The sequence below is a fragment of the Bombus flavifrons genome, chromosome 1 (assembly GCF_040668555.2).
Source record: "Bombus flavifrons isolate JBK064 chromosome 1, iyBomFlav1_principal, whole genome shotgun sequence".
Taxonomy (NCBI): domain Eukaryota; kingdom Metazoa; phylum Arthropoda; class Insecta; order Hymenoptera; family Apidae; genus Bombus; species Bombus flavifrons.
Window position 1 is genome coordinate 14,578,817 of NC_138442.1, and position 22,054 is coordinate 14,600,870.

The 22,054-nt window shown below is 42.5% G+C and overlaps 1 protein-coding gene across 2 annotated transcripts in view; it reads left to right on the plus strand.

Moving 5' to 3' along the window:
* The window catches only part of Best2 (bestrophin family protein), a 39,720-nt gene extending 19,376 nt beyond the window's left edge, over positions 1-20,344 (plus strand). Inside the window, exons 4-10 of one of the 2 annotated variants that reach the window (XM_069132734.1) lie at positions 2,126-2,255; positions 12,820-13,058; positions 16,322-16,453; positions 16,542-16,649; positions 16,767-17,027; positions 17,188-17,446; positions 18,416-20,344. In XM_069132734.1, coding sequence (XP_068988835.1) covers positions 2,126-2,255; positions 12,820-13,058; positions 16,322-16,453; positions 16,542-16,649; positions 16,767-17,027; positions 17,188-17,446; positions 18,416-19,500 — 2,214 coding nt within the window. In that variant the 3' untranslated portion in view covers positions 19,501-20,344. Of the gene's footprint in view, positions 1-2,125; positions 2,256-11,983; positions 12,445-12,819; positions 13,059-16,321; positions 16,454-16,541; positions 16,650-16,766; positions 17,028-17,187; positions 17,447-18,415 lie in introns of those variants that run through there. The other variant, XM_069132743.1, reaches the window with a different exon arrangement.
* The last annotated feature ends 1,710 nt before the right edge of the window (positions 20,345-22,054 follow it).

A 22,054-nucleotide genomic window follows, 5' to 3' on the forward strand; every position in this document is an offset into this window, starting at 1 on the left:
ACGCAAAGTATCGGATTTGTGAATGAGCAGCGCCGAGTGGGCAGCACGAGCTTCTGGGCTGTGCCTTTCATTGAAATCTAATTGGAATTCAGGCCCCGAGGCGAGAAGGATGCCTCGACTCCCACCTTCTCCCCCGTAAGGAGGATCCTTTTCAAGCTGCCAAGCCGTGCATTTTTGCACGCGCGATGTTAAGTCGCTGTATTCCGAGGAAGAAGGGACGTCTGTCTTTTGAAAGTACAAAACCGAGGGGGAAAAAAAGGGACATGAGTGTTCGTTACAGAAACACGAACCGCCTCGAAGCACCTCGAAACCCTTGACGAAATCTACAAGCTTCTACATCTTCGAGCGACGCGTCTTTATTCTCCGTTATTCGTGTGGATTTACAAAGAAGATTGTGATTAATTAGCCAAATTAAAAAAAAGGAGAGCTCGTTTAAAACCCAGTAAGCGAATTAACCTTTGTAGTGAATCGTTGCGCGAGTTTCAAATGCCTAGAGAGATTGATAGCGTAGCATTGCTTCGGGCGAAGAATGCGAAGAACCTGTACGAAGGTGAAACTAATTAATCTATAACTATGACTCGTTCAAAAAAAAAAAAAAAAAAGAAAAAAATGGAGTCTCTTTATAGAGCGCAGCGAAACCCCATTTTCTCACATTTCTGAATATTCCCCGAGAATAGAAGTCTTTGAAAACGCGGATAATGTAAAAAGTAAATTCTTTAATTACAAGACTATGTATGCAGCTGTATACATTTACTTGTAATCGGCATGCCTCTAACCAACGTGCCAGTCATTCATATTTCGTAATTAACGTAAAGCTCAAGAAAGCGTAATTCGATCGTCGAGGAGTGCAAATGAACGGACGATGTTGAAACATTTGCGGAACACGCCACGTACGAGTTTAATTAATCAGGAATAAATTGCGTTTCCTCGGACTTTCAGTGGATCGCACGGCTCAGTTCGCAGCGAGCAACTTTCTTCGTTCAGATCGCGATACGCGATCGTTCTAAATCAGCACGTGTCCTCCGCTGTAGCGTTCACCGTCCACGTGTTATTAGCTAAACGAAAATTTTAGTTTCGACAAACTTTCTTCAGTCGTTGCATGCATTATATCGAGCGAACGAGACGTGCCTCGATCCACAAAATGCTTCATCTGAATCTCGTCGTGTTCTACATACGTAACGATTCGACCGATCGACCAGTTGTCCAATTAACGATTACCAACACGATTACCTGCTACACGATTGCCAATGGTGATTGCGGTTAGCGGCGGATACGACAATCGTTTCACAGAGGCGTTCCATTTCATGTAAACGCATTTACAAAAAGACAGTTTTTATCGCGTGTGGAAAATTTCGATCCAGGAACCGTTGGCTGCGATTTCCGACTAAATTGACATTCCAGCAAGCGTGCGCGATCGTTTACCGCGATGGTCGTTGATTACAAAACGCGCGGCCGATTACAAAATGCGCACGCGTCGTTGGCCAGAAACGAAAGGAAAAATACGCGGTAGGCGCCACCGTGGATTTTTCTCCGATTATTATTGGAATCGGCTCGAAACCGGTGACGATTCGCGATCACGGGCCAAAAGAACAAGGGGAAAGTGTGTACAAGACATGGGAAACGTGTCCGGCATTCATGCAGCCTCGGAAACGAATTTTGAAGCAGACACGTCCCGATGATACCGATTTCCTTCGATTCTCCCCTGCTCATTTGTTTAATCTGTGCTTATAAATATTCCATTGTAATAGACGTGTGATAGAATACCGTTCGATGGCCTTGAGAGATATAGTCAGACAAGAAACGAAAGAAATGTTTGCTCTGTTACTTAGTCAAAGCTTTGGTGAAGTGGTACTTAACAGAAACGGTATCTCACGTTTTTGAGTTCTTTTTCTACAGAAAGTACTTTGTTTGGTGCATGAAATCATTTCAACTTCGAGTAATTAAAGGCATTAAAATTATTTGTGAGAATCACGTGTTACGTTATTTTTCTATGACCATTAACAAAGAAATTATTGTTGACGCATGGTCACGAATAGACACAGTTTGATGTACACTAAGCGTCGTAAAAGTAGACATCTAAAGAGAGTGCCCGCGGTAATAATTTTGAAACATTTTCACATTACAGGACGAGAGAGGCAGACTGATGAGGAGAAACATCGTAAGATACGCGGTGCTCGCGTACGTCATTACGCTTCAGAGGATTTCCTTGCGCGTGAAGAGACGGTTCCCGACGCTTCAGCACATCGTAGACGTTGGTCAGTGAGTTACTCGTTCATAAATATTACCTAAATCGTTTTACTTTCTTTTATTCGACGAGAGCAAGGAACGTGTGTCGCTTTTAGAGACTCTCATTTTGAGTACCAGCTATTTACGGAACTAAACGTAAAATACGAATGTATGTATTAAAACGCAGCGAGGAAGAATAAATATTTTTGTTGTAACGCGGTGAAAAAAGAAGAAAAGTAATAACTTAATGGAACAACCGATAATATTATGAACTTCTGTTCAGGGCAGACATTACAAAATATTTATTCCACTGTTATCTACATTCATAGACTGATATGTTACGTAAGAATGGTTTCTGACGAGGAGTATTAAATCGTTACTTCACTTTCTATGCGAATGATCTTATCTGTTATTCACCGCTAAGCGTTTTGTCTACATTTGTATCTGTACGTTGACTAGCAAACAGATTCGAACACGAAATTTTGACGAAGACTGAAGAATTGTATTTTTTATTACCAAATGGATTAACTAATAATATCGTTAAAGGTTTAAGAGTACAATGCAAAATATAATTTGCGAGCGGATTCGGTTGCTACTTCAAGGACGCGTAGTCAATTAACACACATGCCAATTCCTATACAATTAAGCGACTCTTATGGTAACAAGGACAGTTCAACGACAAATGTACGCGAATTCTTTCCAAAATAAAAGAGCCGTCAAGATTTTTGGCATTCGCAGAAGAATTACAATCAGTCCTTAATAAGTAATTCGTATGGATCAATTGTATGATAAGCGACGTTGTATTTGCGTGATGGAACCGTTATTTAATCAAAATTGAACCATGTGTCATGCATAACCTTCGAACGATTGCCCAGCGATCTGTAACTGTATGTCTCTGATGGAAACGTTATTTATACACATGTTTCAAATCATTAACGCTCTTGTTACTTCGTGTTTCGACACTTTCTCTTCATATTTGAAAACCTTGGAGGAATTTACGAGTTTACGATCTGTCCTTAGTACCGATAAAGAGAGAGGAAGATACGCCAGCTTCGAACACTGGTAAACAGTCTTCAAAATTCCGATAATCATGCAATCTATTCACAAATTACACGACTCATCATTATCGTTGCTTGTGGCCGCCATTTTCTTCAAAATTTCCTTTCTTCCACATTAGGATTAGAATTGTCAATCACATCTGCAGATACGTAGTTATGTTGAGCCAATTTTTTCTGTATTATACGTATTTGTTTGTTTTATTGTGAACAAGCAGACGTTCGTGATTTAAAATACTGTATATGTCAAACTCACTAAAACACAACTCCCTCCCATCAAAGAATCCTTTAGAATAAATATTCTAATTGTGTCAAGCATTATTTTAGCATTTGCTAAAATAATACTTGACACAATTTGCAAGTATTATAAATTATCATTAAAGTAACTGCTATTCACAATATTATCGTTTTGAGAGAGAGCTATGAGTATTATTTTAAGAAAATTTCACAAATATATTAAGAGGCATGTCACGAGTTAGAAGACATCACACTGTCCCTTTACTTGTCCACGTGCATTCTGATTCCAGTTACATAGACTAATAAACCAAGATTTATCACACATTCTTTGAATACGTACGTGGAAAGAACAAGTCAGAGTAGATATGCATTCCTTTCGTTCTATGAACACAAAACAGTCGTGACAAATTTCACATTCAGAACAATTCACACACGACGCTGGTACCACTCAATTCGCCATACTTGTTTAACATCGGCAAAGAAGCGCGCGCAGCTAAAACATAAAATACTATGGCGCTATTTTCGAAGTCACACTCCATACTCTCAAACGTGATTTTCATATGAAATTCGAATACAATGCTTGAAAAGGAGTTTAAAATCTGAATGTAATATGTAAAACTAGATTATAACATTTCAATTTAAATCTCAATTAAGAAGTGTAAAGTAAGAGATTTAAACTTGCAAATTTAGATTTACGGATTTGGATTTGAAGATTTAAAGTTAAAGATATCGGTCCGCAAATTTAAATTTCTAATTTGAATTTCTAATTTGAGTGTAACTAGATTCTTGTAACTGTTCTTATCTAAAACGTTGTTAAAGGATCTACTGCGATTGACAGAAATTGCGCCTAACGATTTTCACAATTACGCTTACGGTATCTTTAAACAGGGAGAAAGAAGTGATTTCTCGGGATGCAAAAGAACGACTCGAATCACCGTGGTTTTTGTCAATCGGCGGCGGCGAGGATGTGCATGTCGACTAGAAATAGCACGCATTTTTCAGGCGCCGGTTCCGCGAATCTTCCATGAACATGAGCATGCTCCCCGTGGCCGGAGAAATAAGTGACGAGAACGATAACAAGAAACGATCCTTCCGTGGAATTATCTCCGCGGACACGTGAACACGTTAGCATCACGCACACTAGTCGCAAAAGAAACGTGCCGTCGGTTCGCCGGTGCCACGGTAAAAGAACTCCGCAAAGACGATCCAAATCCGTTCTGCGGCGACTCTGGAAACGAGCTTGTCTCGCCAACAAAACGTTGCGGATCGTCGCGTGAGATCTCCATCAATAATTCATGCAGCGAAAATGCAACGTATTCCCCAAGCTTCAGGAAAAAAGACGATACAGTATTTCAAGCGACTGCAAACACTACTCTAAATGCGAGACGTTGAACACCGACCAGTAACATCCAGACGTAATTGTGATTTTGCGGTGTTACGTCCTTCCGAAGGATTATGCCGATATTTATGGTCGCGTAAATAAAACATAGTACATACCTAGCCATGATCTTGAGACAGGAAGAAGTTAGAGGACAAACGAGACATTCGATCGTTCACTAGCTACGTCTCAGACTACACTGGTCCTGGTTTCTAGTTTGTCTTTCCTGAGATATGTCAATGCCAATGCTGTTGCGACATCGACGAACGTATTTCGTGTTGTTTTTAAATCTGCCAAGTAAATAGCACGTTTTGAAACAATTTCTGTTCGTGGATAAATGCAACGTTGTTTGAAAGCAAATGATGCTTAACAGGGACATGGAATACTAAGAAGGTCACTGGTAATTTTAGAACAGCGACCTATGCATAAAATAGTAAACATTGCGTTCTATTTATAACGTACGATCGTGTTCTTTACCTAAACAAATTGAAAAAATGTCAACTACGTCCGATTGCGATTTTCCACAATTGCAATGAGTATTCCGGCCGCAACAGTACGAAAACGTGTACACAGCAAATTTTAGAGCGCTTAAATTGCAAACGATTCTATTTACTAGTCGCATCGCAACGCAACCGTTATGGTCGTTGACTTTTACTGTAGTTTGCGAAAGACGCAGATGCAAATCACTACTGACACGGAATAGGTACTGGTATCAACAAGTGAAAAAGAATTACTGAGCCTTATTACAGCCTCTTGTGTTCTGACGATTCAATAAAACGTGGTGCAATCGTTCCCCACGAATATGAAACACCTGTTTACAGGTTTATGTTAAGAATATTACGCTGCTAATAATCGTCGATAAACGAAAGCGTCGAAGTAGGCGTAAGTAACTATTAAAACAACAGGAACGAATTCCATGAATATCGCTGCCGATCTGTTAGCATCGAGAGATCCGCGATATTATTAGCAGGGCGTACCAATTCCGCGAGGATCGCGGTCTGGAAATTCTCATCGGTTCGAAAGAATCTCGAGAGCTGGGTCGCCGGTGTAAATCGAACGGCACGACTCACGCCGCCAGGCAATTTTCACGTGCGTCCGGGTAATTTTCAAGAAGCGAGCCGAGGCCTTAGAAACGCGGAGCGCCGGCGCCAGTTCCTCATCCTTTTCCTTTTCCTTCTTGGCGAGATATTCGTTTTGCTCACGGTACGCGCCGACCGGACCAGCGCCATGTAGTTTACAGTCTATTCCCGGATCCCAACCGAGTCGACGTTACAACAGGCTCCTTTTTATTACCTGCTATGTCGTCGTCTTTTTTTCTTTTCTCCGCGCGATCTCACTCTCCTTCCTCTTCGGGTATGCATAAAAATAACCATCTGGTAATTATAGTCCATCTCGAATACCGATACTATGTCATTTGATAAGATAATCACCATCACCGACTGTCTTTGGTTTCCTCGAAGGGTCTATCGACCGCGTGTCTCACGATTCTCGGTCGTTCTCTTGCCGATTTCTTGATCGGACGCCGCGACCTCCCATCGCTACCATTGATTTTCACCGTTACCATGGCGCCTTTCGAGTTCTCCAACGCGTTCCCCGACGCATTCTCGAACCTTCTCCGATTTATCGCACGTCATTAGTCGTATACACTAGTTCCATAGATATACCGTATATACTCCATTAATTTCATCTCTTAACGACCTTGCTTTTCCTACGACTATCGTGCTAGTTCTGATTGCCGTTTTATCGAAATCGGCCAGTTTATGTCCTCGTAGCACGCTATCAACGGAAAATTGTACGTCCATAATGCATCGACCAGTTATATGTATATATATCGAAAGCCTTACAATTCCACGTACAGCCCCGAGATCTACATACGCTCATACGCGACTACTGGATCCAACCAGGCGATAGGATATGTATGCAGACGACGTTAAATATAGCCAGACATAATGAGAGCCTTAATCTATCTTCGGCTACAGGTGGTAATTGGCTAGACTAGTATATCGAGCTCGCGATAGATGTGGCTTCGGCTCGCGAGAGTTGCGGTGGTGGCGCGTGAGCCAACCATCATCATCATTATCTTGAAGATCGACGTCGTCATCATCGTGGCCATCCACATCGGCCTGAGCAAGAAACTCGAAAACCCGTTTCCTCTTCTTCTTGACCGCTTCTTCGTCGCTCCACTGTCTCCATACCCATCCATGGTCCCGGTCGCATGCATCGTCTTCTCGGTCGACCGTAATACGCCGCACGCGCTACCTATATTTAGCACAAATTATTGTTCCGACGAGAGTTTCTCTCCGCTATTATGTCGACCGATCGGCGCCTGTTCGATACGCAAGAAAATAATTACTCGCCTGGAGAGCGTGCGTGTGATAGATCTGCGAGCTAGATTACGATCGCGGGATTTTAAGAGGTGTCGACGGGCGTGGAAAATCAAAGAGCACAATGCTGCGAATCCTTTCAATGGGAACGGAAGATCGCGAAATTGCGAGGCGGTAACGCGCAAATTCAACGTTCTCACTGATTTAGCACGTATTTAGCAGTTGATTAAATGTCGCTGCTTGCATTTTAAATGGTGGATCGGGAGAAAAAGTGTCGACCATGGAAACGATAAAGACGCTGTTCTAAAATTAACGGAACACTCTAGCTTCTGCTTCTGTTTCCTTGACCTTTCCACGAACAGTTAGAATGTACATGTTCTTGAGCGTAAGATGGCCTGATTTCCACTTCTGGTGTTTCTGAAATGCCGGAAAATGCGGCGATTGTGAGGCGTCCTTGTAGAGGGTCAGTCTTGTGAAAGGTCGGATCTTTCGATTCGATTCGAATCCGCACGAACAAAGAAAACGGAGCAATTAGAGACAACTAGCCATTTCTCTGTTTAAATAAACGTTTATTGGTTGTTTGATTCTCGTAGGATTTTGTCGACTTTTTCTATCTCATCTTCGTATTGACACTTGTGTTAGAACTCTGATTTGAATTCGATCACGTGAACGAAGCGTTATTAACTCGTCGATGACGAACTACTCAAAACACCTCGCATCTGTGTAAATCGATTGTATTTTCATACTCGTTTATTATTCATCGTTTTATCGCTCTTCTGCCGCGAACGTCAGAAGGAAACAAAGTGGCAGGTTTGTAGAACATTTCTCATGTTCGTATATTCGGAAACAATATATCTGAAGTGTCAACGCGCTTCTTGCAGTTCTAAATATAACGATAAAATTGAAAGCTATACACAAACGTTAACTTCAATTTATTAAGACCAACATGCTCGAGATATGCATGGGCAGAGAAAGTAGACTAAGGTATACAAATATCAAATACCTCTCTCAGACCTACCAGTAATTTAAAAAGCAATCTTTATAGGACACGAGATTCTTTTAACGAAATCTCAAACCGACTATTTTAGCCGATTTTTATTATCGCTTGGCACAGTTCAGAATTTTCTAGACGCCATGGAACTGTGAAAGGTTCTAACAAATTTCACCAGTCAGACTTTGGTCATTCGTTGATAGTGAAATCGTTAATGACGCGCGGTATCGTGACGGTATCGTATAGTTCCACGTGTCTGCGAATAGTCGCCCGTACACGCCTTCACGGGCGTGGGCTAGTCGATTTTCTCTTTGGCAGCCAGCTCTATTGACACCCAGGGCGCATCCATGATCGCGTGTGCGCGCAATGATTTAAACTTGCCCGCTTCTAATTACGCGGTGATATTTCCTAATCAGTCCAGTTTCACCGGCGCCAAGCGTCGATAGCCTGCTTGGCTTGGTGTCCGGTCGTGCGCGCCAAAAGCGCGCGTATCGCGATGTCGCGCGTCCAGAAAGTTTATGAAGTTCAATGTCGATGGGTGACTCTGCGTTTTCGTTGTTCCGCTGCGGATCGAAACGCAGTTTCACCTTTGAAATTACGACCGCGATGACGAAACCATTGCTGGGTTACACGTTGTGGATCGGGCTTAAAGAAGTACGAACTGGACTGGGAGACTGGTTTTCTTCGAAGGATGCTTTTCAGCGTCGGTTCGGCGCGGTGGAGCGAGCAGGCACGGATGAGAAGGAGGAGAGACGAGGAGCATGGTTGATTTTTTACCTTCTTGGCGACCTTGCCAGCCGAGCAAGGATCCCCGCGTTTATTGACCCCTATAACCATTCTCCTCTTTAAGCCCGTTGTGCATCCGAGTTGTGCTCGGACCGCTCCCTCTCTTGCTTATCTCCGTCTTCAGCTGATGCTTTCGAGAGGTAAACATCCTTCAGAAACGAGTATGACTTCTTCTTATTCGTCGAAGCGGTTTCAATCGGTGAACTTGCTCGTTGCGCGACCACGTAATTTTCTTAGATTCCGCCTTGGTCGCCGCGTAATCGTTTCTGAAAATCAAACTGTTTTGCTCTTTGCTCGAGACTACTGTTATCCGTTACGTACAGGCTCGCCTAGCTCGATTAAACTGATAATGGAACGCCGCGTTTGCCGACGTTCAGAAATTTTACCGTCTTTATTGCACGATTAACGTGTCATTAATAACGATCGTACACAGCCTGTTGCACCGTTTATATTCGATTCGCGATGACTACACAAGATCCATGTTATTGACTTACATACTCGAGGTGTAAATAACTCGCGCCAAGATCCGATTCGCTTCCACGCGAATGCTTTCGTAATTAACGTCGATTTTGTCTCGTTAGCGGTTATTAACTGCGTGAAATAACCGACGAGATTCTCTTTCGAAATTTGTCGCGTTACAGTGTCATCGACATTTTCATCGAATCGTCAGGTCATTGTCGTCATTTCCAACGATTGCACTTTGCTTATAAATCGATGCCACGAGCTAAGCATAAAGCCCGTGAAAGCGAGCACAAGTTACTTCCGAACGACGATATTCGCGCGCTTTCGAAAAATTTCGTTTCGAGCGGATGGCGTCGCGTATTTTTCCGCGTGAAAATCGCCAAGTGTAACGTGCGAAAGCGGCTGAGTTTCGTCAAGCCCGAACGATCGTCAAATATTTTTTTTTAATCAGGGCAAAGCTAATCTCTTTAACGTCAATTTCCAGGAATAAACCGCATAGAATAATAAATAGTTTCTTTTCAGTCAATTTTATCGCTCATTTATTAACATAAATTACAGCTGTGTAATCGATTTGCTATCAGCTAATTATTCTTTACGAAAGGAGCGCTATGACATTGTTTCTTGCTCCGAAGTCATTCCTAATTACAAAAATCAAGCATCTGTATCTTCTAATTGTCGAGCTAATTGACAAAATGTCAGGCATTATGTTAATCGTCTCAGCGTACTTTAGGTGCGTTCGCAATGCCGTATTCGTGACTTTTGCGTGACTCATACGATGAGTTATCGCTCACGACTCTCTCAGTTGCAAATTCTCGAACTCATTGTATAGAAGCCATGTGACCATGCGATTGCATCAAGGTCGTACAGACCGAATAAAGAACCGATTGCATATCGATTCAGCCGGTAGCGCGGCGTACCGTTTCGATCGTATAGAATGCTCGTGTGACGTCTACAGTCGATTTCGTTCCATCGGCGATCGATAACTCTCGACGCAAAGACGCCATCGATAACTTTCATCTAACAGTAAAATATCTGTACAATTTATCCTTGAGATAGATTTTAACCAGCTATAAACGGCTGATATGAATTTCTTGTATGTGAGTCTCATAACGAACGAATAAATAGGAAATTCGTCGCCCGAAACAGGGACGAGAAATGGTCCACGCACGTCGAAAAACGGGCACGTACGCGAGCCATATTGGTACCAACGGCATTTTGCGCGTTGGTTTTTCCGATTAAGGTCATTACCTGAACCTGCTCGGTAACATATGTGCCACCATTAATAACTAGACGTCAACACTTGCGTTTCTTTGATCGGGCAGACTGTTTCTTTCAGATGGCTACTTGTCGAGGAACGACGCCACGAGTTATTTCGATAACTGCTCGAACCACGGCGTCGCTTTTTTCGGCCGTTTGCTCCTAGCTTCGTTATAGATACCGTCCGTACACAACTCATCCGTTTCTGCTGTAACAATAAAAACATTCCCCTCGAGAGAAATTATCAGGATCCCGTTAACCGATCGAATACCAATCGAGCGTAGTTACGATGCTCACTGCGGTCGCCCGTGACTTTTAAGATGGTTTTTTCGTCTGAGGACGATCGTTAAAGTGTCCACCAGGATAGAGTCTGGAACGTTTCTGTTGCTCCCATAAAACACAAAGCGTCGCATAATGTCTCCAATTGTTCAACTATCGGCGACGATTCGTTCACGTGACTGGTCGCACAAGAACGTCGTCACTTGTTTATACGAGGTGTTTCAATACGATAGGATACAAACTCGAGACGAGTAACACGCTTAATTAGCTGGTAGAGCACATACACGACGCAGGCAACAAAACAGTCATAATAAAGATAGACTGAAGATCAAGCGTGTAGCTTTAATTTCGCAGACATGTACGGACGCGTAACGTATTCCTACAAGAAAGCAACAGCTTGTGAAATCGACTGTTATTTATGATAGGTGTTTTCTCACAATGTTTTTTCACTCATTATTTGTTGCACACCGCTAAGAAGGCATATCGATTTCGAGGTCATTTACTAATTGTCGACATGTTAAACTCTCCAGGCGTTGGGTGTTGCATGATACCATATGTTATTCTAGCTTTGAGGAAAACTGTATCAATTGTAATACCTATATGTTTTTTATTTCATAATCTGTGCAATTTCAAAAACGTTTATATATAAATGCTTAAATATAGCTTCATGGTTAATAGGATCGTTATATTGTAATACTGTTTGACGAAAAAAATGAGATAGTTATACTACGTGAGAACGAAGTTCATCAGGAAATTTCACTATCTTATCGAGCCACGTTCCTTCTGCAAAAATTTTACAATAATATTTCACTTAGACGCGTAAAAGTTTCTATAACATTGCTCATTGTAACCACAACGCTATCACGTTTCAGGGAAATATCGGTTAAAAGTTATGTAATAAATACGTAATGCGAATTGTGGGCGGAAATCGGCAACTTAGCATTCTTCCAGTGAGTGTTTAGTTTTCTTTCGGAAATCGACGGCCTTACATTTAGCGGCGTTATAGCTAACTATTCGACGTGCTCTTCTAAACGGGACGACCATCGCCTGACTAATAGCGTATTCTCGATTGCGCTCTTGGCTACGTGCAATGTGCATCATTCTCCACGTGTTTCATGTTTACGAACCGGTCACGTGAGAAGCCACAAGCCATTACATAATCGTCGTATTGCCTGCTGATAAACAATCGCCCTTTCTTCCTATAACACTAATGGATACCATTTAACGATCTCTAAGTGTTCGAATTTATCACGCTCGTGGATTGTCATATAATCTTTGTAAAATATGCCGACAGAAGATTTTATGGACAATGTAGAAAGATTGGAATGTTATAAGCATCGAACGGTGTTAATAGTAAAATATCTAGCATGTTCCGAGAAACCATGGATATATAATTAAACAATGATGCGCGAATACACGTGGCAACTACAGGGTCGACGAGTTTAAAAAGTTTCGTATATATTTGCATTCATATAACGAGTAAAGTAAGGGACTACGTAGCGGTGGATCCACGCGCGAAAGTCGCGTTGTGAGGTACAGATCGCTCGATAACGCGACACATATGCAAACGCGTTCGTCGATTTAACGAATTGCGGATGAATTTATCCGATGGAGACAGCTTTGATTTATTGTCACTCGATAACTATTCCTCTTCACGTCCCAGCCAAGTTATCGGTTTGCCAACGACAATTCGGTAACTGTCCGTTCGGTGAAAGTTCGCGGGAGATCTCTATGCCACGTTTCTACTTCGATATAGTTTCGTCTTCAGGCTCGAAAGTTTTAATAGAGTGAAAATGACCTAGCGATCCCGCTGTTTCTTTCCAGGTCTGATGATGGAGTCGGAGAAGAAAATCTTCGAGATGATGAACAAGAAGGCGGCCATGTCGAAGTACTGGATGCCTCTGGTTTGGGCGACGAACATCATCAACAGGGCCAGGAGGGAAGCCTTAATAACTAGCGACCAAGTAGTGCAAACCCTCCTTGTCGAGCTAAGTGACATCCGGAAGAGGCTTGGCGCGCTCATTGGTTACGACACTGTTTGCGTTCCTCTCGTTTACACTCAGGTGAGTATCGAAATATTCTACAAAACCATGTCACCGTTCGAACACGTATCACTGTTAATACATTTTATAATTCTTTTAATATTCTGTTCGATAAAACGTCGAATGATTGAAAACGTGAAGGTGGACTAGACATGTGAAATTGTTTGGAAGGCAAACAACATTCACCGGAATGAAATTTTCGAATCTGCCGATAGATCATCCAAGTTTAAAGTTTCTCCTCGTTGACAAGCGTTACAAAAAGCGAAGATTTAATCAAGGAATGGCACAACGTATTATTCTGTTTCCAATCTCATTCAGAAATCGTGGAGAAGCCGGGTAATTGCGACGGCGTTTACCGTCATTGAGAAATGCCAAGTGTTTTAAACGAACGTCTTCATCCCGAGCTGATTCTCATCGTAACCACCTCGTCGCTTTGATACTGTTGACAGTGTGCAGCGCACGCTTGCGTAAGTCTTAATTCCGTTGTTAGCTTCACAATGCAGCGTTTTCTCTCGCCATTTCCTCTAATCAAGTTTTTCCAATAGAATCTCTCTAACATCTTTCTAACGCTTGTAAGCTTGTTTCATGCTCATCTCTTAGCGAGAGTTTCAACAAACGCGAGTCGACACGTCCGGCGTTAAGGGAACGGCCGTTCCTTCGAACGGTGCATTTCAATTTGCCCGGCCGAGTGTAGTTTCCATAGCAAGAAGTTAACGAGCTTCGAGGCAGTAGCGATCATTAGAAAGTACGTCACCTCGTTGCAACACGATATCATCGATAAAAGACTCGATGCGTAATTGCGGAGGCCGCCGACGCTCGAAGATCATTCATTTAATATACGGCAGACATTAAAAAGTTACCAACAACCCAAGATCGATGTTAACAATGTGCTCGTGGCTCTCTTTATCCAGTTCGAAGGACTCGATTTGTTGCGGCGCAGTAACAAAACGGATCCATTCTTGGAAAGATGTTTCGTATTCGCAATTAGCAGGCACGTATTCATTGTGCAACGTTAATTGCTCATCAGCTAACGTCCCTAATTGTCGGCTACGAACGCCATTATTTTCGCGGTATTAAAGAGTTGTTCGCGTCATGATCTTGTATATACGTGGCCAATGCCTGGGAAACGATCTTCGTCCAGGCTTGATAAATTCAACTTTAAAGGCATTCTCTAAAACTGGTTAATAAGCACAGATCTGAAAAGCGTAATGAGCAACTGAATCAATCACAGTCGACATTGCATGAACGATGAGAAAATTGTTCATTCATTGTGCAAAATTGCGTCATCGACTGCCAAGGATAATAATAAATACGAAATTGAAACACATCGAACGAGGAAAAGTATGATAAAAAAAAACCGATCGCCTTTTTCCTTCGGGAATACATTGATACGTTAATCGTCGGGGATTTCAATACCGATTACATTTAGTTCGATCACAGACGATGGGGTAAACCACTCGGTTAGTCAGCTGCATAGAACAGAGCTCATTTTTATTCCCGTAACTCGTACTCGTCACATAAATTATACCGGTAATGGAACTGATCGATGATTCGCGTTCCGCATTAGTTTATCAGTCGGTGGGAGAATGCTTGGGATTCTTGGTTGGAAAATAGAGCATGCTCACGCGAGGAAAACGTGCTATTAATCCGTACCACGAGAGTCAAGACGGTAATTCACAAACCAGAGACGTTTCATTACGAAGATTTCGAGAGATAAACGCACGGTCGGATTGCTTTGAATTAGCGAAAATAAGGAGAAGTGCACGCGGAGAATGTTCAGGAAGAGCAACCCAGCTGTAATTATTTTCCTTGTCGTGTTTTCGTGTTGAAACAGAACCGTGACGTGCGTTCGTCTTTCACCAATCGCACTTTGTCTCCGTGGTAAAAGCAGGATAAAATCGCATGGTTAGGCGTAAACCAGTACGGTTCTGCGCGCTGTGTAATAATACGTTTACCGAATACTGTTCGACCTGCGTGGTTTACTCGTATCCATCGGTTAGCATGCACGTTTGTATAGCATGTATCCGCTTACAGAAGTTTTATGAATTTACAAAGGAAAAGCGAGATAGAGACAGAAGGACAGAACAATTTACCTGGGATGCGACAATGCGCTTTAATTACCAGCGAATACATTGCGCTGGTTATCCTTTGTCTTCCAACACACTTTTCTCTCAAATGACGTTATTATTAAAATGAAGCATCTTGCGTTATAAGTTGAAATTCAAATGATTTATGCGTCTTTCTGTATCTTTTCCAAGCAATGTTTTTGCACGGAAATAAGTACATTGTCGATATCGTATGAGTGAAGAAGACAATACGCATGGTCAAGGATGACAAATGAGTCGAGCGGCAATCTCGTCGCGGTCCGTCGATACGGCGGAAATAAATTTCACAGTCAGTTCAACGTGCGATCGATCCTCTTCGTGTGCGCGACGATCAAAGTCTAAAGATAATCCACCGGTCGTACTTTTTCTTTTATTCACAACGAGTCTTTGCATAAACCATCATTTCCTGGTGGCCTTCGATGAGAAAGGCTGTATTCTTGATGACCTTGATATGATTTCATTCAAACCTGTTCGTCCACGCGTATACAACGCGAAAAAAGGACGAAACCGATAGGAACGTAATACTTTGCCAAACTTGACATTACTTGCCCTTTGGCAAAGAAACCTTTCACCTTAGAAATGGCCAACATCTATCGTTTCATCACGATTCTAACTTTTTTACGAACTTCAGGATATCCAATATTACTTTCTCCGAACCCATCATTAGCTACAGCGTAGTTTGTCCATGAACAACGTACGTGTTCATCGAGGCACTGGCGTTCCTGTATTAAGTTTCATAAAGGTATTCTTGAAAACGAACGAAGAAAGTAATTCTGAGAGAAGCGGTATTTATAGCGATGCAGGCGACGTGGACCAACGATGGATACTTGTTTCTTACCTTCGACCGCGTTTATTCGTTCTTCCTCAATACGCAGAAAGTATACGACACTCGTTCTAGGAATCAAACAATATGATGTAACACGGCAATATCTATCTATAAATTTCTGTCGTTTAATTTACCCATTTGTCCTCTCGGTAATCTCGCGCTGGGGACATTTGATTAGCAAATTATAATGAAGCCATTTGTTTTTTTCCTTCTTCTATCGCGCGTCGCAAAATTAACGATGACTCAATTTTATTTCGCCAATTACCAGTAGTCGACGTAACGCCGTCTTTAGGACCGTGATATTCACGGTTCTAATCGAACGAGTTTGAACACCGTTTATTTACGTTTTCCAGGTAGTCACGCTATCGTTGTACGCGTATTTCTTTTCCGCCTTACTCGGCAGACAATTTATCGAGCGCACCGACGTCGGAAGCGGAAAATACGAGGAACCGGACATGTATTTTCCATTTTTCACGGCCCTGCAGGTAAGAACATCGATCGTAAAGACGCTTGTAAAAAGACGATCCCGTCTTCGATGAATAACTATCGATCAATCCGATTCGTTCGTTTCAGTTCTGCTTTTACGTGGGATGGTTGAAAGTTGCCGAGGTATTGATCAATCCTTTCGGCGAAGACGACGATGATATCGAGTTAAATTGGCTTATAGATCGTCACATCAAGGTACGACACCAACTTTCTCCGGTTCTACCGAAATTTAAGTTAATCGTATAGAAATTGAAATTCAACTATTGTGTCACAAGATTCATATTTATTAGCGGTGACGCGTTTATTTGATAGGCTGGATACATGATCGTGGACGAAATGCACGAGGAACATCCAGAATTGTTGAAAGATCAATATTGGGACGAGGTCGTGCCGAAAGATTTACCGTATACGGTGGCTAGCGAGCAGTACCGACGAGAAGAGCCAAAGGGTTCAGCCGAGCATTATAAGGTCAAAGACAGCGACGCTCTGTATGCAAACGTTATATTGGGCCCACAGATCCATAATCACGTTCAGCATCGCAAGACCCACCAGGATGACATGTACGCCGATTACGTAAGTACACGTCACCAGATGAACTTGAAACTCTCGATGTGCAACCGGCTACCTGTATTTGGTGTCACGATCGGATCGTGCAGCAAACATGTTGGAAAAATATTTATTCCAGAGAAGTATTTATACTTGATATATTCATATTCGTTTACGTGTATTATAGGAAAGCGTCGATACTCCGTTGGTCGAGCGAAGGAAAAATTGGCTACAACGACAAATCACTAGAATGGGCTCTGTACGTAGTTCTTCGACCACTTACAGCAGCGGCGGTGGTTTCTTCTCCAGAAATCGTCACAATAGCGTTTATAGCAGCCCTGAAACTGGAGGTTTACCGCAAACGAACAATCCGAATCTTAAGATGTCCCTTTACGATAGGCTAGTTGGACGGAAAAGCATTCGAAGTCAAAGAATGGGTCGACAAGGCAAGTGATTTACGCAAATTACTTCCGACGTGTCTTCGTACGCGACAAAATAGAAACAAATAGAAGGAAATTAAAATGTAAGGAATTGCTACGCAACGTGATAATATAATTCTCAAGCGTGTCAACAGAATGGTGCACAGTCTGGAATAACGTTCGTCGTAATGACGTTCATTTAACTATTTAAATGATAATGATACGATCTTACGTAACGCCTGCGCATTCACGTTAACAGTATCTCTCGTTTCTATGAATTAAAGTCAATAATCGGTGCCTCTAACCGAACCGCGTTGTTCTCTACGAAATGATGAAAAACAATTTTTTGTTGTCATTATAAAAAATTGATTTCCAGAAGAAAAAAAAAGAGCAAACAATTTCAGTTCCGTTACTCGAGCGATAATCGTATGTATTTCCGTTTTTCTTCGCCGGCATTTTCAAAGCTGCAATCTTTTTGCACGTTCCAATGTGGCACGAGAAAAACATCTTTCAATGAAAGTGTCGCGAATGTTCGAAGTTTTCCCTACCTGGCTACATGCATGCAAGGAATTATGCAATGAGTAACCTTGTGTAATCTGAACAATTTCCGCAATCGCGAATCATTCTTCTCGAAAAAACTTTTCTTAAGACCTTGTGCTTCTTTCTCCAATCGTTCCTCTCACTTATGGCAGAAAAAAAGGAAAGCCATGCCAGTGGCGGAAAAATACCTAAGCAATTATACCTAATCGCATTTTATCCATCCATTCTATTCTCAACCCGATTCGAGGCGGTCGAACGAAGATTCTTTTCCTTGCTCCATAGCGGACCGTTTTCTAGCGGTAAAATAAACGCAGCCGCAAAAATTGGTATGATCATCGTTAGCCTCGTTATTATTGCTGCCGGCGCTAAGAATAGTTTAATCGTATGCTTAGGATCGAGACGCGGACTCGATCATTCCGTAACAAGCTTGTCTAATTCATGTTCGTTTCCCGGCAGGTACCATGACGAAGTTGAATCCGGTGCCGGTTTCTCTGAAGAACCGACCTCGCATACCGACGCCGGACGTGACGAAAGAAGTAGTCGACCGTGAACAGAGATTAGCTCTATCAGCGACGAACGCGGCGAACATCGGGGCAGGCGTCGTAGGAGTGATACCGGCGAACGGCCACTATCCGGATCTATCGGTTGTGCAGGTCGTGCTCTCGCCCATTCAAGAAACGGAGGGCACGCCTGTAACTGGGAAATCTGGAGCGGCAGCGTTGGCGCAGGCTGTTCTCTCGCCTACTTTGACCAGTGCCGGTCTCGTTGCTCCTGTCACTTTAACACCTGTCACGATGTCGCAGTTAACGCAACTAGGACTGATGACGACAACTTCCGCGTCCATGATCAAACCAACGAATCAAAGCAACGGCGTTCCTAACCAAGCCACCTTAACGGAGGTGAACAGCAGCGAGGAAGAGGGGTCAGGCAGTGGAAGCAGTAGGAGTGGCAGCATTACAGGACAGGAAGAACGTTCCACGCCGTTAATAAGCCAAGACAGAAGCACTCCTCTGATAGGAGAGAGGTCCAGTCCTGTGGGCAGCGACGGTAATCCGTCTACCTTCGACAACTATAACGATCGCTCACCCATTCTGATAAATCCCGAGAAACTCGGTTACGTGGTTACCACGATGTCGACTACTCAAGATGGTAAGATAGATCCACGTGGCAGGCGATCGGCTTCGTTGCCGGGTCCGCCAGTTGTGCAATTGCGAGAGGACAGGAGTATGTCTCTGCCACAGTCGCCGGGTCTTCAACCGAGGGAAAATCGCGCGGCCTCGGTATCGAATGGCCACGAACCTCCCAATATAGATAGGCTCATAGTGCACGGAAAGGACATTCGACCGAGAACTAACAGCATCGGCCACGATCTCTGTAGACCGAGTCATCGTATCCAAGACACTTCGAGGAAGATCAGCAGCGTGTCCTGTACCAACGCGTCGCTCTCCAGCGGCCTGGGTACAGCACCTATCACGGCGACCACCATAATGCCAGCGACTACTCCGGTTGCCGGTAGCAAGAGAGGAGAGGTGTACGTTTGACTCGTAAATCTAGGGACAATGTGGTAAATTATACTTGGTCGTGTACGGCTTTGATCGTCGTGGGCGATTCGAACGTGCGTCGCACTTGCCTAAAATCCGACTCCGTCCATTATAGCGACGATTTGGCGTTTCATACGCGGTGAGAGTAGGAAGCAATTTTCGCGCGACAAGCGTGAACGATAATGGGATTTTTTTATCGATCGAGCTCCAAGAGCCGAGAAACGCTTCGAACGATCGTGTCACTCCGATGTAAATACGATCTTAACTTATGAGCATTTCGATCGACGAGGTAGCTAATTATCAATACAGAATTGACACTGGTATCGCGTGTTGATCGTTCGACAATCGTAACTATTACGGGAATAACAGCGATGGAATCGAATTCGTCGATTCCTATATGTAGCAATCGCGGAAGCGCTTCTCTTCCTTTTGTCGTAAGTATGTGCAATAACGCGGTAGCAAGATGACGGTGCGTAATCGACATTATGAAAATGGTGTCGTTCTCAAGTCCTTAGCGTAAAAATTGTAACGTTCACGCGACAAGTGGAAGAAAGGAGTAGATGTTGCGAATACGTCAGTGTCGCAGATACGTGTCCTATACACGATATGCGGATAGGATACTTTTTACTATTTGTGCATGCTTTATTTTGGCTGCGTCGTAACATTGTGATACGAAATATTTTTGCTACGATAAACGCAGGGGCGAATTTAAATGTGTTTCTTCTTCTTCGTCTTTCCGTGATACGTACGTCGAGAAATGGAATCTCGATCGCAGATAAAGTCAGGTTACGCTTGTAAATAGCCGATCCTCGCGAGACGCCACATGACTCGTCGTTTTCGGCTTCTAGCATCTAGATGAAAGATTTTCTCTCTCATCTGAGCCGACTGTGTATTTATTCGATGCGCGACGGCAACTCGGGAACTCGACGTTATTAATCTGTTCGTGAATGGAACGAAACGCCTCGAGTCAGGCTCTATTGCGAACTGGAAAATGACGAGTGCATATATGCATGTGCATGAACACGCAACGTTTGCCATATTTGCCATACTCGGAGACACTTTGCGTAAAAATATTGCGTGCAACTGTAATCGTGAATCTTCGATCGGAGCGAAATTGAGCTACAACTTCCACGATGCTCTACGGTATCGCCGGTTCGGCACGCGATCTGCATCATTTATTACTCTATAATAATTTAGGAGTTAGTAAGTTAGTTTTATCGATACGAGAAACGTTCGGGAACTCGTGTGCGTGAAGAGCAAGTGCAAATTGCGGTAGTCAACGAACAAACTCGGCTCAAAAGAACGAATTACTTTAGAAAAAAAGGATATTCTCGATGGAACTATCGATTTTATTTTTTTTTTTTACTGCAAATTGCACTTGCTTTTTGTTCACCGCGTATTCAGTCACGCGTCTCTGGAGAAACGCGTGACAGCTCAAGCTTTTTCTATATAAATTCGAGATCACGTAAATGTAAGTAACGATTCGATGTATGTACATGGTGAATGAAGCTGGCGATAGAGCCAACGAACATGTACATAGTAGATGAATTAAGTTAAGGTTACTTGGTGTATGAGATTATGAACATGCTCAATGCACGACACGCGATATTTGATAGTCGATGTGAACCGAGCGTTGTCTTTGTCTTCTTCGTTGTTCGGTAAAGCCGGTTTCACACGGAGATACGCGTATCGTACTACACGTATCGCAATCTGAATATTGTGTGGATATCACCATTTTTTGTAACGTTTCGTCTATCGCCTTCATACGAAAAGTATCTATCGTAACCGAAATATACGAAATGAGTATGATATGATATTTAGTATCTATCACACGCGTATTTCCGTGTGAAACCGGTTTATGGATTGTAATTTGCAGTGAAAAATGTGTAAATACGGACGTATTTTTAATCGATTTGTTATTCCACTTTTTTCTCCTTCTATCTTTGCGATGTTGTAATTTAGGCAAACTTGAATCCAGATCGAATTCAGTGGATTTAAAGATATAACGTCGAGATAACGTTATATAAATCTCTTAGCCGAGACGGTTGTTAAGTAACGACGATTATAATTCTAATTAGTTACTTAACGTATGAGATCACGCGAACCATTTTTTGTTAACTTAAAAGTATTATTATCTCTCGACCGAGATAATATTCTGTTCAGAGTTCCGAAAGAATTGGAACGTGCTCTACTTTATAAATAAAAGAAAAGTATGTAGAATGATTTTTCTGATTTGAGCGTTCGTCGGTACTCAAATGTTATTACGATCATGAACTTCGAACAAATAGAAGTGTATCCGAACTTGTAGATATTTGTACACATAGTATTTGTATATAGATTACATCTCGTTTTCGTTATGATATCTCCGATCTGACTATAAACTATATAGGTAAAGAATTGTTTCGGTGCCTGAGTCGCGTCAGCGTGATGTAAACGAACCACATGTAAGAATAGTAATACATTATTCTTATTATCCATATTCTGCAATAAAAATAAACGTTTCCAAACGCATCAATTTCTTCTGTTTCCTAAGTATAGTAGCAAAGGTTTTGAA